The sequence below is a fragment of the Dromiciops gliroides genome, chromosome 3 (assembly GCF_019393635.1).
Source record: "Dromiciops gliroides isolate mDroGli1 chromosome 3, mDroGli1.pri, whole genome shotgun sequence".
Taxonomy (NCBI): domain Eukaryota; kingdom Metazoa; phylum Chordata; class Mammalia; order Microbiotheria; family Microbiotheriidae; genus Dromiciops; species Dromiciops gliroides.
The window spans coordinates 440049073-440066833 of NC_057863.1; the positions used below are offsets into that span (position 1 = coordinate 440049073).

The following is a 17761-nucleotide window of genomic DNA, read 5'->3' on the forward strand; positions in this document are numbered from 1 at the left end:
TACAGGGCTCCCAATTAGGCATTTTACATTTCTCTTTGGCTCTGTAGTACCCAAACAACTCTCAGCTTACGTCTGCTGGTAAAATGGCCAGGGTTGGAATCTCATAAGCTCCCTTGGGTTCAATGAGCTTTTGAAAGTCAATGATTTCCCTATGTTTCTATCCCTAATATTTCTTCTGAGCTTCAGATCACTAATTATCTTTCAGATATCTCAAAACTGGATGTCCCATGGGCATCTCAAAATTCAACATGCTCCAAAACAGAGCTCATTATTATCTTTCCCCTCAAGCCCTTCCCTGTTTCCAACTCTCCTCTTACTATGGAAGGCACAACCCATTCCCCCAGTCACCCAGCCTTGATAACTCCTTATTCCACTCATCCTACATAGTCAATCTGTTGCCATCTTATCCTTTCAAGCTTTATAAACTCTTCTATACATTCCCTCCCTTCTCACACAACTGCCACCTGGCTTCAGGGTTTTATCACCTCATGCCTAGGCATTCAAAAGTCTCCTTGCCATAAATTCCTCCCCACTAGAATCTACTCTCCATTCAGCTTCCAGAGTGATTTTTTCCCCTCCATCAATAGTCAATAAACATTTATTAAGTGCCTTCTATGAGTCAGGTACTGTGCTAAGCACTGGGGATACAATAAGAGGCAAAAGACAGTCCCAGCTCTCAAAGAACTCACAATTTAGCGGAGGCAATAAGCAAACAAATATGTACAAACTACATACAGGATAAACAGGAAACAATTAAAAGAGGAAAGGAACTAGAATTAAGAGGGGTTGGAAAAGGTTTTCTGTAGGAGATGGGATTTTTGTTGGGACTTGAAGGAAACCAAGGAAGCCAATAGGTGGAGATGAAGAGAGAACATTCCATGCATGGGGAGAGCCAGAGAAAATGCCTAGAAGAGAAATGGGAGTGTCTAGTTCAAGAAACCTTCAGGAGGCCAGCATTACCAGATTGAAGAATATGTGGCAAGGAGTAAGGTGTAAGAAGACAGAAAAGGTAGGAGGGAGGCTAGATTATGAAGGGCTTTGAATGCCAGAGAGGATAGATAGGAGAGAGAGACTTGAGGCAGGCAGACCTACCAGCAGGCTGTTGCATTAGTCTAGTTAAGAGGTGATCAGGACCTATACCACAGTGGTGGCCATATCAAAGGAGAGAAGGGGGTTGTATTTGAGAGATGTTGAAATTGACAGGACAGATTGGGGGTAGGGGTTGTAAGAGATAGTAAAGAGTCAAGGGTGATACCTAGATAGTGAGCCTGAGGGACTGGGTGAATGGTGGTGCCTTTGATAGTAATAGGGGAATTTGGAAAGGGGAGAGGGTTTAATAGGAAAGACGAGTTCTGTTTTGGATATGTTGAATTAAAGATATCTACTGGACAGAAGTTCAAGATGTCTGAAAGGCAGCTGCAGATATAAAATTGGAGGTCAGCCTCAATAGCCTCAACTGAAAAATGGGGATAAATAATGTCTACCTCTCAGGATTGTTGTGAAGATTACATCAGATATTTGTAAAGTGTTTAGCAGAGTCTTTCACATAGTAGGTACTTAATAAATGCTTGTTTCTTTTCTTCCTCTTCCATTACTCAATAAACCTAAGTGGCTCCCTCTCACTTCCAGGATCAAATGTAAATTGCTACTTGGCATACAAAGCCTTTTATATACCTGGCCCCCTTCCAACTTTTCCAGTCTTTACTAACTCCACATTTTCTATGATGCCCCAACACTGGACTATTTGCTGTTCATTATGCACAACACTCCACTGTGTTTTTTTCCCATTATCTTTTTTTGGGGGTGTGGGGGGGTTGAGGCAATTGAGGTTAAGTGACTTGCCCAGGGTCACACAGCTAGTGTTAAGTGTCTGAGGCCACATTTAAACTCAGGTCTTCCTGAATCCAGGGCTGGTGCTTTATCCACTGTGCCACCTAGCTGCCCCCCATTACCTTTTAATAGGCTGTCCCCCCATTTCTGGAATGCTCTTCTGCCTCACCTGGTCTCTTCTAAGACTTCATTTAAATATCATCTTATGCTAGATGCCTTTTCCTGTCTCTCTTCCCCCATCTACTGCTAATGAAAATTCTGAGATTACCTACCATTTACACTGCATGCATTTTGTATGTAGGTAGTTAATTGCATGCTGTCCCTCCATTTGAATATAAGCTCTTTGAGGGCAGGGAACCATGTTTTTGCCTTTATATCTTCTGACACATAGTAAGCAATTAATAATTGTTAACTCATTGAATGGGTGGCTGGTCACTGGGGGAGGCCCAAGGAGAGATGGAAAGAAGTTCAACTTTCTTCAGCATGGAAGTAGACTACTTGTGGGTGATAGCAATATTAATGGTAGTTAAGGTAGATTGGAGGTCATGGAAGTTGAGTAGACTAAAGCACCTGTAAGTTAAGATTTTTGAGGGAATATGTACATTGATATCCTCTGGAATAAGAGCTAGTTGGTTTGGAGAATACTGTGAGCCTGGCACTGAACTCCATAGGAAAGGAGGGAGAATAACTTCCTTTCTTAATAGACCCTTAGTGTACTGACTTGATGTTAGTAAGTGCCAGCTACCAGAGTTAAAAGAGTCTAGCCTATGCAAGCAAAGATGAAAGCTTGAATGATACTGGTTCTAGTGAGATCTAAGAGAAAGGTATAGATAGATATGTTATAGAAGAAGAATCAATACCTGACCATCAGTTAGATGTTTAGGATGGGGGTGGAGTTAAATGATGTCTTCTCCCTTGGTTAGGAGCTTGGTGACTGGGACGATGACATCATAATGAGAAATAATTAGGGGGAGGAAACTGATTTGGCAGGGACACAATTTCTGTTTTGGATAGGTTAAGTTTAAGGTATTAGCTAGCCAGTCAGGCAGAGATATGTGACTGAAGTTCTCAGGAGACTTGGTGGGTAAAGATATGGATTTAGGAGTCATGAATTGAGGTGATAATTGAGGCCATGAGAGTAGATGAGGTTAGTAAGCATCTAAAAAGACAACTAAGACTCAAGCCATTAGCATACATAGAAAAAGGATTGATCTTGGATAGTTTGATGAAAGAGTACCATCATTTTGTGACTATTTCTATTTGGGAAAAGGAAGATGAAGGTTATGCTAACATTCCAAGTCAGGAAGACTAAAGGGGAGCAAGCACGGGTGTTATCTCTGCAACTCTAATAGTAACTAGCACAGAGCTTCTCTTAATGTTAAATAACTCTCATGTCTTGTGCATTATAGCAATTTGTTATTGAGAAGTTGACACTAAGAAAACAAAGCAGTTTTGTTTTAAGCCATTTGCTAAGATTTGACCAGGGTTCTGGAATACTTAAGAAAAGGCTGTTTTCCCTCCCTAGATAATTCTCTTGATTTCCAAGGAAAATAAAGATATTCTATTTCAGCGATTTTCAAAGCATGGTATGAGGCCAGACCATGACATGAAAGTAGAGGGATCAGAGACTTAAGAGTTGGAAGAGACCATAGAGACACTCAAGTCCAACACCCTCATTTTACAGATGAGGAAACTGAGGCTGGGAGAGGTTAAGTAACTTGCCCCAACAATAAATGTTTGAGCCAGTAATTGAAGTCTGGTCTTCTTGAAATAGGCCCAGGCACCACCCATTGAGTTAGTCTATCAATACTAACATCCTGAACAATGAGCTCAGCCTGGAGGTCAGCTGTTGGGGCTGCATTAGAGAAACTGCATGGAAATGTCCAATTCGGGTGAACAAGCATTTATTGTCTATTATGTACCAAGCAAATGCCAGGCACCTGGGCTACAAAAACAACAAAAAAAGCCTCGTCTCCAAGTTTACATTATACTTGGTGGGAGGAGAAAAGGACAGCTTGTATTGAAATATGTAAATGCAGAATAATTTTGGGGAGGGCATCAAGTAACTGAAGGAATTGGTCTTTATGTATATATTGTTCATTTACTGTACCACCTGCATTTAGAGCACAACTATCTCTAGCTTCCACTGCATGAAAATAAAGCCAAAGGAGATAACCATTTGTACAATGACGAACTCCACCCAGGAACTCGTTTCAATTTATCATTTCTGTATGTTTATGGTTTTTCAGTATGCGAATCAACTTCCTGTCAGTTTCAGGTTTAATGTAACCAAATACCAAAAAGTTAAGACTCCCGTGGTGCTCTAGGCAGGTGCTTTAGCAGTGAGATGCAAATTCAGGAGGGTTCTTTCACCAGGCAAAGAACTACTCAGAGATTACTGAGTCCAGTGCTGGTGATTCTGGGGCTTCACCACCTGGGAAAGTTTTCTAGTGGCAGAATTTAGTTATGAGAGTTGGAGCAAGAAAGATTTAGTGCTTAAAAAAATACATAGCTGGTGTGTTATGGACATTTTCACCTCTTGCTCTGAACTGCTTTTTTGGCAACCAAATCTGGAAGTCAGTAGGCAGGGACATTTCTTCCAATTGGCAAACAAGTCCAGTACAAAGAACTCAAGTAATCTAAAACTAGCTCAATAAATGAAAAAAGAATCTACATTAAAGCATAAAATTAAAAATGCACCAAGAAAGAAAACTCTCTACTACTATACTTCACTATCTTAAAAATGTTGACTGTTGGAAGGTAAGCTTATTTTTAAAAAAGTATTTAGCTCAGCACCAAGAGGGCTTAAGAAACTTGGAAAAATGCAACTTCATGCAAAATAATAAAAACGTGCTTTGACTCTAGAATTCTCCCTCCCTTGTGCCATACAGTATATATGGATAGGCACGCATGGATAGCTCTCTGTGTGTGTGTATATATATATATATATATAGTCACATATATTTAAAGGGAGTAGCCCCCGGTGTTTTCGTTGTCTTAGGCACGCTCAAACTCTTCGCGCTTTGTTGTGTGTACAAATTGGGGATTCTTTGTGTTTCCCTCCGTGCCTCTGGTGAGAGGCGGCAAAGCCTGAAAAGGATGAGAAACCCAGCAGCTTTAATAGAAAAGGAGAGCAAGAGCGAGCTAGGGCGAGGAGAGCGAGGAAATCCTCCTCCAGCCTCGGAGGGGGTGTCTCCCCCAATACCAGCGCCCTCCCCCCGGGCTCGTGGGGCGGGTCTGGTTTGCTCAGCAGCAGCAGCGGCGGCGGCGGCGGCGACGACGGCGGCAGCAGCAGCCCCGGGGCTCAGCCACGGCCCCTTGGCAGCGGAGCAGCGGAGTCTCGGGCTGTACGAGGCCCAAGGGAGATCCAGCCGCCGCCAGGATGGAGGAATCGCCGAATGGGAGCCGAAGCCACAGGGGACGGATTTCCTCCTCAGCCCACCCCTCCTCCCTAACACTGGCGCCTGGCAGGGCCTGCACGGCTGGCTCCGAGCGCCAGCGAGGCGGGAGAGGCCTGGACGTCGGACTGGAGAGCAGCAGCCGGCAAGCGAGGCGGGCACAGTGGGGTAACGGGCGAGCAGAAGCCGCGCTCGGGAACCAACGCCGCCGCGGCCGCTCATTGTCTCTCCCCTTCCACCCGGGGGGCAAACAGGAAGCGAGGCGCCTGGGCGAGCGAGCGACAGGCTCCCCAACCAATTAGAACGTCCGGCGGGGAGCGTAGCGGCGAATGAACGGGGAGAAGAGGGGCGGGACTTCCGGGCGGGCTGTCACCCTCTTCCCCCCTTTCGGGCTAGAGGCTCCACCTTTTGTGTTTCCCGCACAGTCAATCAAAATAGGAAAAAAAATCCCCCGGACCGCTCCGGCCGTGTCCGCCGCCGCTTCCCGCATCCTCTCCCGCCGCCGCCGCCTCCGCTCCTCACCATGTGTAAGGCGGCGGGGAGTCCCGCCTGAGGTGCCCTAAACACACTATGACCGGTACGTAAAGCAGAGTGAGAGAGCACTCCCCGCAGCCAGTCCCAACCACCCCGGGGCCGCCGCCGCCGCCGCCGCCTCCGAGTGTGTGTGTGAGGCTGGGAAGTGTGAGTGTGTGCGGGGCGGGAGGGGGAGGCACAGCTTCCCTCCCTGCTTTCTCCTTCCCCCGGCCACCGTCCGCTCCTAAGAATCCCGTGGCCCCCCCCCTCCAACCCCCCCAAGCGCCGTCCCAAGCCTGGGCCCCGAGTCCCGCTGGGAGCGCATCCCCCCGGTGTGCGTGTGGGTGACCGACCGTGCGAGAGGAGAGAGCGCGAGTGAGAGCGGCGAGGAGGGAAAGGGGAGGAGAGGAGAGGAGAGGGGGCAGGGGCAGCGCGGGGAGGAGGAGGAGGAAAAGAGGAGGAGGAGGAGGGTTACAGGCAGCCGTGGCGGGCGGGGGGAAGAGGAGGAGGAGGGAGGGAGCGAGCGAGCCACCAGCCCGGGGGGTGGGGGGGAGGGAGAACAGGGAGGGGGAGGGGAGAGATTTTCAGTCTGGGCTTTCTATAGTAATTTCTTGCTCTCACCGCCCGGCCCCCTCCCCCCCTCCTTCCCCTCCCCCTCCCCCCTCCCCCGCGGCGCCTACAGCTCCCGAAAAGCCTGTGAAACAAGAGGAAATGGCTGCCTTAGACGTGGACAGCGGCGGCGGCGGCGGCAGCGGCGGCGGCCACGGCGAGTATCTGCAGCACGGAAACGGCGCGGCGGCGGCGGCGGCGGCGGCCCAGGTAAGGAAGGAGCTCCTCCGGCCCAAGCCCAAACTCCCCCTCGCACTCTTTTCTCCTCCCCTCGCCTCTTCCCTCCCCTCCTCCCTCCCTCCCTCCTTTCTTCTCCTCCCTCCTTCCCCTCCCCTCCCGTGCCCCCGCCCCCGCCCCCGAGGAGCTGGCCCGCCCGAGGCGCCGACGCGCCCAGGCCCCCTCCCGCGCCTTCCTCCCCCCTCCCCCAGCGCCTTCCCTCGCTCTCCCCTCCCCCTCCCCCTCCCCGCGGTGCCCTCCCCGGGGGGTTCCGGGCGGGCGGAAGGTAGAGGCCCGGGCGCGCAGCTCGCAGCTGGTGGGGTGTGTGTGCGCGCCGAGAGCGAGAGCGAGAGGGCGGGCGGCCGCTGGAGGGAAGGAGTCGCACTTCCTGTGTGAGCCGCGCTCGGCTGTAACCGCCACCCCCTCCCCTCCTTTCTCCTCTCTGAACCCGCCCATTGGGGGTAGGACACTCAGCCGTCACCGCTCGCTCTGCTGGCCGCTACCTGCAGCAAGATAGGGCCGCCATTGCCCGACGACGAGGAGGAGCCGGCCGCCGCCGGGAATCACCCCGCCGGGGCGGTAAGTCGGGCGCGCTCGGCCCTGCCCCTCCCCCTCCCCCAGCCCGCCCTCCCTCCCCGCCCCGGCCTGCCCGGGGACCCCCCCTCCCCCGCCCCGGCCCGCCCGCCGTCCCCGCGCCTTCGTCCGGAGAGAGGGAACCGGGGCAGGGAGGGCGGGCGGGGAGCCTCTCCCCGCGCCGAAATCCGGAGCCGGCCGCAGCTTCCCCTCCATTGTCACTGCGGCACCGCGTCGGGGAGGCCCCGCAAAATGAAGCCCGCCGAGGCGGGCGGGGAAGAGGACGCTCCAAAATGGATGTGGCTCCGGCGCGCCGCCGAGCCCGGCCTTTGTTGTGCGCCGGGGCTGGAGCGGGGAGCCTTGGCCGCCCGAGGCTCGATGGAGCCCACGTCTCCATTTGTAATGGTGGAAAAAGTTCAGGCTTCCTCTTTGTGAACGGGGAGACCTGGTCTGCTCTGCAGAAGCCGGGCAGCTCGCTGTTGGGCGATCGGAGCATTGTCCGGTCCCACCGTTTGCATACCTGCCCCATCGGTGACTATTCACGTGCGGACCGAGGGCCGCTAGCTTTGTTTTCAGAGATTCAGCGTAAATACCGACAACCACCAAGTAGTGTCTCTGAGAATTCTTACTTCTCTGCAAGTTAACGTATGCCTCCGATTTTGTCTGCCAAGCAAATCACATGTCCAGACCTGGCCTAGCGGTGGTCATTGTTTAGGATAATTAGGACTGCCACTTTGACAGACTGGGTTGGACTAGTGTAATGTTTTTATAGTATGGGGGTGTGCGTGTGTGTGTGTGTGTGTGAAAACTGGTGAGTTTAATATGCACATTACCTGGAAACAACTTTTGGAATATATAAGTTAATTGGATGCATTAATTGAACTTGAGGCATGTAGTATTTGAGTTATAGCCTTAGGATCAGGGTTGCTACTTTAGTAACTTTTCAGTATGTTCCACTTATTCAAATACTGGTGTCATCCAAAATCATTCTTTGGTTGTAGTGAGTGTGGCAGCCAACTTATTCCTATTTTTAAGATATTTTGATTACCCTTTTTGCCAATAAACACTTGTTATTTTCTTCCACATTTTTATTTAAGTGATCGCTGTAGATTTTCAAGTTGAGCTTAAGACTTCTGATTATTAAATAGTTTTTATTTTGTCAGTGTGCAAAGCTATACACTAGGGAGATTTGAGATACTTTGCCAAAGTGAAACAAAGGATTCCATTGTTCTTTAAAAAAACCACTTTATTTTAATGCACTAAAAATGAAGTTGAAGGATTTTTATTGGTGACAAGAGCAGTATTAGATAAGTTCTAGCTAAAAATGATGTGGAAGACATAGCTGTTGTTTGGTAAGTTAAATATTCAAAGTCTTTCTTGATTAATTTCTAAGTATCAATAAGTTTGTTCTGTTTTACCATTCCTCTCCAAATGGCACAAAAATGGGTCCAATGGCTAATAGGAGACTTGTAAAAGTAAAATTGTGAAGTAGATTCCTCTTTTACTCACTTAATTTTTATCTGTTTAAACTAGAACACAAATGTTTGGTTTTTTTTTGGCTGAAACTTAGCAAGCTTAGTATCAGTTCACAGATGGGAGGAATAGGAGGAAGTATGTGTAAACATAGATGTATGTCAGCCATACAAGTAAGAAGGGTGCCTGCCAGCCAGTTGTGACAGGGAAGTAGCTGAGTTACTACTTCTCTACTTTGTCTTTTAGCTCCTCCCTTGGGCTCCTTCATAAGTACTAAATCAAACTTCCCGCCAGGTGAACATAAGACAGAAAGAAAAAAGTAAGAGTTATTTTTGGGACATATGCATAACAGTTTTTATATTTTTCTAGTTCAGAAATGGATTTCAGGCCCTTTTGTCATAAAATAAGATGCTTTTGGTCCCATGGACAAATATGTTTTTCATTTACCACTTTCAGTGTCTAAGCACGTTAAAAATTAATGTCTGTTAGTATGAGAGATACCCCATATACCCATGTGCATAATTTAAGTTTATGTTAGATTTAGTATTTAACATTTTTTTGGGGGGGGGAAGGCAATCAAAAAAGCAGGTGGCTAAAGTGAAGCTTTGTTTCTGCAGTTTTATGGAAGTTCAGTATAACTGCGTCTCTTGGATCTTCTCCAAAGGGCTTTATTACTCATAAATTCTGTATAGGAGAATATTGATAGGATCATAGAGGTAGAACTAAAAAGGACCTTGGAAATCAATACTCTAGTCTATTCCCTCATTTTCTAGTTGATAAAATTGAGACCCACAGAGTAAGGCAAGTACTTGCCCAAGGCCACATAGTATGAGAACTTAGATTGTCTTACTCAGAATCCACTGCTCCATATAGAAGTGACCTAGAACATGACTGGATAAATCTCAAAGACACAGAAAAAATCTGGTGCACTTTTGTCTTTACTTTGGTAATTCATTTGAAGCCTTTATTAAAGGGTATAAATCAAAATGTTAAAAAGGTGCCCTATTCATAGCAGCATTAATTCACACAAATTGCATAAGTGTGAAATTTGGGGTTATTCATTTAGCATTACCTGTATTCCATATAGTACTATGGACAAGTAAATATTATGAAAGATTGCCTGATAAGTAAGTAAAGGTTTCTAATTTAATGTTTCATTAAATTAGCACAGAATTTAATTCTTAATGAGTGCTTCTTGGGGTGATAGCTGACTAAAGGTACATTGTTACATTCTAGATTCCTTATAAGAGAACTCAAGCACTATCCTTTTTAAGAGCGATGATTTTATTAAATAACTTATAATAAATGATATTAAACTAAGCATTTGCATGCTCCAATCATTAATAATCTAGTCACCCAGAATCCAACAAATAACAAACATTTATTAAGTTCTTAGGATTTGTGCCAGGCACTGTGCTAAGGGTTTTGGCTGCAAAGAAGCAAAAACACCAGAATAGTCACTGACCCCAAGGAGTTTACATTCTAATGGAGACATTTAAATTAATAGGATGTATGAGGTATATATGGAATAAGGAGGACGATCTTGAACAGAGAAGCTCAAAGCTTCTGGGGGTGCTGGGAATACTTCCTGTACAGTGTCATTTGTCTTGAAACAAGCCAGAAAATTTTTGAAAGAATTTTTAAGATTTGTAGTTCAATGGAATCTATGAAAAAATATCTCTCCTGTGTCATAGGCTGCTGAACTAACATAATATTTCATATCCAATTCAACTCCTTTCCCCCTGTTCTTAGCAACTTCTTTAAAGTAGTTTGAATGAACAGAGAAGTTAAAACAGTGGTCCCCTTAGTAAGTATTGTAGATAACCCAGGAGTACTGTGAATGCTCACTTACTTACAGGTAGTCTATGAGTTCTCTTTCTACAGGGAGAAAATCCATCCCCCATCCCATATTTTAATGCCTGGCTGCTCTAGAGAATGCAGCTGCAATGAATTGCCATAGCAACCAAGTTAACGTTGGTGCCACCTCTGGGCTATCCTAAGTAATGGGTGGCTGGTTGGCTGAGTATGTATTGTGGAAAGATGGATTCCTCAGGGTGTTATGAATTGATAGTGTTTCGGAGGTAGTAGTTTGAGAAATGGCATCTTCTAATAAGATTTCATTTAAAATTTCTTAAATCATTCATTAACCCAAAACTAGCCGAGGAGGAAGCAGTGTGACAACTTTTCCTTTCAGGCCTTAAAATTGGTGGTTAGGTTGACCAGCAAGTACCAGCACAAAATGCTTCCTTTAAAAGCTAACTGAACAACTACGATCCCTTCCTTTGCCTGCGCATTCTTGAACCTACCTCCATTTCTTTTTATTTTGCTTGTTTCTTATGATATTTATGTCAGTTTATAAGGCATTACACACCTAAAGATTTTGTAACTCACTTCCTTTGCTACTTAAATGAAATTGGGTTGTCTTCAGTATCCACCAGAGAAAGGAATTCTTCCAGCAGTAACACTCCTTTTACCTGGGGGTATGACTTAAGTGAATTCCTAGGGCTTGAGGTATGTAGAGGTTAAGTGATCTGTACATGGTTAAGGTGCTAGCAGTTTGTCATTACCTTTTAGAGGTATGCTTCTTCTAATAAAATTCTTTTTTAAAATGCTTTGAATTACAAAACTATACAGTTGCTTTGAAATGCCAAGAGAATTCAATGTGAAGTATCATGGAAGGAAACTAATAGTATTTCATTTTCACAACACTATGGGATGAGTACTGTTGGTTAACCCCATTTTATAGGCAAAGAAATTGAGTCTTGAGAGATGTGACTTGTTCAGGGTTGCATAGGCTAGTAAGTATTTGAGAAGATTTGAATGCAGGTATTGACTCCAAGTCTGTTCTATTTACTACACTAAATTGATTGAGGTTTTTTTCTTTTAGACTGAGTTGAAAACAGCTCAATTTAATAGGGATAAATGCAAAATAGTACATTTAGGTTCAGAAAAATCAACTTTACTAGATTGAGAAGGCATGGTTAGACAGGATTTCCTCTTTAAAAAATCTGAGATTTTTAGTGAAGTGTTAAATTTACTATGAGTAAATAACGAATGGAAGCTGAGAAAGCTTCACTTAGGAAATCCATAGTTTGAAGATGAGGGGGGTTATGGTCTGTCTTGATCAGACCACACCTGGAGAATTGTGCCACATTTTAGGAAGGGCATGAATTTCCTGATTAAAGTATTTTGTATATGGTTTGCATTCATTTACTATGTATGTGTGGGAGGTAAGCTCCTTGAAGGCTGGTACTGTTTCATTTGTCTTGTCCACACTAGGCACTTGATAAATGTTGAATTGATAAGCTGGGGAGCACTCAGAAAAAGGCAGCTAGAAAGAGTTAGTTATGAATATTTTTCTTTAAGGAACTGTGTATGAGATGGTTACTCATGAAGAGGTGGCCGAGGGTGGGTTGGGTAGAGTATAAAAGTGGATTAGATAGCCATTTTTAAGTATTTGAAAGACAACTGCTCAGAAGAGAAGTTAAGTGTTATAAGGGGCAAATATAAGCTCTGTTGTAAAGACAAACTGGATAACAATTAAAGCTGTCCAAAAGTGAAATAGAGCTCTTTAGTGGGTGATGGATTCCTTCTTAATGGAGATTGGCTAGATGTCCACTGGTTGGTTGTACCGAAGAGGGCAATTCTTGTTCAGATATCATTTGTACTAGATGGTATCTGAGGTCCCAGAATCTGAATTAAGGTTATTTTTATCATTTTAATCATCATAGTAGTTGTAATTTCCCAAAGTCAGTTTATCTCAGCATTCTTGGTGTAAAATATATTTACCTTTTTTTTTCTAAATATGACAATTTTGCTTTCAAGAAACCTCTTTGATCAGAAGGGTGTAGGTTGGCATGGGATAGAATTAGATTATCTGTTTATAAGAAGTGATAAATCTGTAAAAAGAATCAATTTCAAAAAGGATGTCCACATTTAAATATTTCCCTTTGAGAAGAAAAAAAGGGAAGATTTTATAATCAGTATCTTTTAATAAAGTTCTTTTAATAGTAAGATAGTGTAAACTTTGAACATATGATGGAAATTTAATGTTCTACAAGGATATTTCATTAATCTTTCAGTTTATTTAAAAGATAATGAAATGTAAACCTGGATTGCTACTGTAGCATTTGAAAAAAGGGACGGTTAAGTCAAATTTGCCATTTAGATACCAGATATAAGGTATAGTTCCTGAGACATATTTTAATTGTTCTCTAAAGGTTATATCTATATTTTGTTTAAATCTTGTTTAAATATTTTATAAGCTTATGTATTTTTTACATAATACTCATGTGTCATAACCTTCACTAGACTATTAGAACCATGCAAACAAGGATGTCATATCTTAATCTGAACTTGGTACTCCTCCCCTACTTAGCCTAATGTTTTGAGTAGAGTGTTTAATAAATGTTTGTTTGAATTTAATTTAAAAGATCATTGAAAAATGTGTATGCTGAAATAAAAAAAATTTCAACACTCTTATCCCAAATATAAAGATTCAGATTGATTTTAAGAAATGTGCTAAACATGGCTTCTGTGATCTTTTTGCTAAAAGCCATTAGGTAGTTTGTGTTGGGAAAACTGTGAATAGATTAAATTAAATTTCCTTAATTTTATGGGAAGCTGTAGGACACATGTGGCTGTTCCTGACAATTAGGATATGGGCAATGAGGGCATATAATTGTGGGTGGGGAGTGGTTTAGATAAGCATCAATCTTTAATGTATGTTCTCTTTAAGCAGTGATCTTCATCAAGGATTTGACTAGTTTTCAGAGCAAGGAGGTGTTTTCCTTTGTGGTATTTAGGCCTCGTTTGCTTTTTTTGTTACCACCCCAGCTTTCTAAACTCTGACATCATTTGGAAGAAATATGGGGGCAATAGCTCAAATTTTTGTAGTATTGTTACAGATCACTAATTTTATTATTTGTACTTGGTAATCTACTATAGCCTGTAGCCTTTTTATTTTGAAGAATTTGGTAATCTGATAAAGCTGTAGCCTTTTTATTTTGAAGAACAGGTTATTTATAAAGCAGTAGCCATGTTCCCCATATTCCCTTGGCTTCTGTGGAAACCCTTTGGGGGAGATGCGTGACTACTATGCAGTAACCTTCATCATTAATTAAATGGAGTAGCTGTAGGTCACTTATACTCCTTTAATTTGAAAGCCCAGTGGGAAAAGGGCATTTTTATGGATTACTGATAGAGAAGATGAATTTACTCTAGAACAGCATAACAAGTCTTCCAGAACGTCTTGAATCACACAGTTTGATTTAGGGACATGTGAGAGAATTTTGATGCCATTGATACTATTCCTTTTTATTCAGTATGAAACTTTACACTTTTGCATTGCAGGGGTGTGTGTGTGTACGCACGCACGCGTGCTCTTTATGGCATGAAAATAGGTTTAGTTTTCTTATTTTCCTCCAAAATTTCCCCAGTTTTTCTATTTCGGGTGTATTTTAGGTCTTCTTCCCCCCATAATTCATGAACTTGTTACAGTGTATTGTAAAACCTAAGGTGTCTGGCCAGTTAGTTTGGGAAATATTACTCTAGAAGTGTGGTAAATATAACTTTTATCTTTGAATTTGAAATTAATAGCATTAGCATATAGTTCTTATTTTTATAATTTAAGCAACTGATAGACTTGAAGGCAAAATTGCAATAGTACTTTTAATGTATTACATTTTCAAAGAAAAAGTCGGTCATTGAGTATTAAATGCCAACTGTGTTCAAGGCTCTGTGCTAAGTTTGGGCATACAAAGAAAGGTAAAAGACAGTTCCTGCCCTTCAGGAACTCAGTCTTATAGGGGAGACAAAATATAAACTATGTTCAGACAAATTATGTATAGGATAAATAGGAAATAATCAACAGAGGAAAGGTAACAATACTGATGTTATTAGTGAGATTTGTACTATGAATTATTTTTTAATAGTGGTGATAGTTTTGTGTTGAATTATCTTTACATCTCTCTTTTGATCAGTGGCATGTGATAACATAGATTGGGGGTGGGAGATCAGTTTGTACATGTTGTGCTATTTGTGAGAATTAAGTCCATGACCTTGACTTTATTAACATCTCTGGCAATGGCAATTAATATAGTTCCTGTATTACTACAATTGATTGTAGGTTCTATTGGAATAATGGCACAATTTTTTAATGTCAAGTAGTAGAATTGCTACAAATGTTTCATAGAGTATTTTATAGGTTATTTGATTATATATGTCATATAACTTTTTTTTTTTCTGGATCCAGACAGGTGACTTGACTTCTGTACAACTAGGAGAGAGTCCAAACAGATGGGAAGTTTTGCCTGCGACATCCACCAATATAAAGGATGAAGCTGGTAATATAGTACAAATTCCAGGTACTACCACAGTAACTTCAAGTGGACAATATGTCCTTCCCCTTCAGAGTTTGCAGAACCAGCAAATATTTTCAGTTGCATCAGGATCAGATTCATCTAATGGTACAGTGTCCAACGTTCAGTATCAAGTCATACCTCAGATTCAGACAACAGATGGTCAACAGGTCCAGATTGGTTTCACAGGTTCGTCAGATAATGGGAGTATAAATCAAGAAAGTGGTCAAATTCAGATCATTCCTGGCTCTAATCAAACATTACTTGCGTCTGGAACACCATCTTCTAATATTCAGAATATTTTATCACAGACTGGACAAGTCCAGGTTCAGGGAGTTACAATTGGTGGTTCATCTTTTCCTGGACAAGCCCAAGTAGTTGCTAATGTGCCTCTTGGTTTGCCAGGAAATATTACTTTTGTACCGATCAATAGTGTTGATCTAGATTCTTTGGGACTTTCCAGCAGTTCTCAGACAATGACTGCAGGCATTAATGCTGATGGACATTTGATAAACACCGGACAAGCTATGGATAGTTCAGATAATTCAGAAAGGACTGGAGATCGAGTTTCTCCTGAAATTAGTGAAACTAATACTGATACAGATTTATTTGTGCCAACATCCTCTTCATCACAGTTGCCTGTTACTATAGATAGTTCAGGTATGTTACCACAGAACACCAATAGCTTGACCACTTCTGGTAGTCAGGTGCACTCTTCTGATCTTCAGGGAAACTATATCCAGTCATCTGTCTCTGATGAGACACAGACTCAGAATATTCAGGTCTCTACAGCACAGCCTATTGTACAACATCTACAACTCCAAGAGTCTCAGCAGCCAACTAGTCAAGCCCAGATTGTGCAAGGCCTCACACCCCAGACAATCCACGGTGTGCAAGCGGGTGGCCAGAGTATATCCCAGCAGGCCTTGCAAAATCTTCAGTTGCAGCTGAATCCTGGAACCTTTTTAATTCAGGCACAGACAGTGACCCCTTCTGGACAGATAACTTGGCAGACATTTCAAGTGCAGGGGGTCCAGAACTTACAAAACTTACAAAACTTACAAATACAAAATACTTCTGCCCAACAAATAACTTTGACACCTGTTCAGACTCTCACCCTTGGTCAAGTTGCAGCAGGTGGAGCCTTGACTTCAACTCCGGTTAGTCTAAGCACTGGTCAGTTGCCAAATCTACAGACAGTTACAGTAAATTCTATAGATTCTACTGGCATACAGCTACACTCAGGAGAGAATGCTGATAGCCCTGCAGGTATGTATAATTTAACATTTTAGCACAATAATTTAAAAATGTAACTATAGTACTTGAATTAATAGACTTGCATGTCTGTGTTATGCCCTAGATGAGACAAGTGATTTGTATTTTATATAAAAATTATTTTTGATTCAATATTACTAGACTTAAAAAGGGATATATTTAACTTTTGTACATTTATAGGAAAGTTGATAATTTTCAGATTGCTTTCTGCTTTTTAAAGTTTTAAACTTTTTCTACTTGGGAACATTTCTAATTCTGTTAATTAGTGACATTTGCAGTTTTCAGCTTTATAACTATCTCCATACTTTAATCTGGACTGACAAACATTCACTGTTTTCCTTTGTACTTCTGTTGGATGCCTTGGAATTGGGTTAGGTATTTTTATGAATTACTCTGTTTTTCATAGAGATAACTGTGGAACCAGTGTGGTATTGGGGAAAGAACACAGGAATGATTGTCAAGAGACACCTGGGTTCTGACCCTATCCCAGTCACTACATAGCAAGCTGTTCACTTCCCATATGCGCCTCTTTCTTCTAAATTCGGCAAGGTAAAATTAATAGGGATAAATGTCATGCACTTAGGCTAAAAAGACAATTGTAGAAGTGTTATTTTGGGGGCACATAGCTATAGAGCAGTTTATGTGGTAAAAAGACAGGATTTTAGTAATGACCACAAGTTTGGTATAAGTCAATAATAAATACCTGACTGTTCAAAAGTTAATGCAATCTTATATTAATTGAAGTATAGTACCCTGAACCGGGAGGATTGAATATTCCCATTGTATTCTATGCTGGTCACATCATGTTTTTAAGATTATATTCATTTTTGGATCACATTTTAAGAAAAGTGATGTTGATAAATTGAAGTGTGTCTGAATCAGTTGGAATGGTGAACAGATATAAAATCCTGTCATGGGAGAAACTGCTGAAGAAATGGGATGTTTCTAGCCTGAAGAAGAGATTTAAGAGGGACATTCAATTCAATATACATTTATCAGTTGCCTACTATGTGTGCCAAACACTGTGCTAAATTCTGGGGATACAAAAAGAAGCAAAAGACAGTCCCTGCTGTATTGAGATTTTATTTATTTGGCTTCAGAAGACAGAACCTAAGATCATCGTGTGGGAGGTAATTTTCTCAATAACAATTAGAACTATCCAAAAGTAAAATAAACTTTACTTTTGGGTTTCAATTTCTCCATTCCTGGAGGGGTTCAAGAGGTTGATCATTTTCCCAGGGATGATATAGATGAGATTCATGTATTAGTAGGCAGGATGTTGGACTGGATTAGTCAGAAGGCCCCTTCTGATTTAAGATTACACACAGTTCTCAGTTAATGTAAGTGGACTATTCTGCAGACCTCTACTTAAAAGAAAATTTGTCCATGAAAGTGAGGAGAGGAGGAATGGAGAGGTGCAGGAAGGGAACTGCTCCTGTGAAGGGAGGAGACTGGCATGGTTCAAGGACATATGGGAGCTGGACATGAACACAGGACTAACAACAATTGGGGGCT

At 42.5% G+C, this 17761-nt stretch overlaps 1 protein-coding gene across 1 annotated transcript in view; it reads left to right on the plus strand.

Moving 5' to 3' along the window:
* Window positions 1-5546: 5546 nt before the first annotated feature.
* The window catches only part of SP3 (Sp3 transcription factor), a 48741-nt gene continuing 36526 nt past the window's right edge, over window positions 5547-17761 (plus strand). The window contains exons 1-4 of the mRNA XM_043994166.1: window positions 5547-5805; window positions 6424-6560; window positions 7032-7145; window positions 14866-16240. Coding sequence (XP_043850101.1) covers window positions 5799-5805; window positions 6424-6560; window positions 7032-7145; window positions 14866-16240 — 1633 coding nt within the window. The 5' untranslated portion in view covers window positions 5547-5798. The remainder of the gene's footprint in view (window positions 5806-6423; window positions 6561-7031; window positions 7146-14865; window positions 16241-17761) is intronic.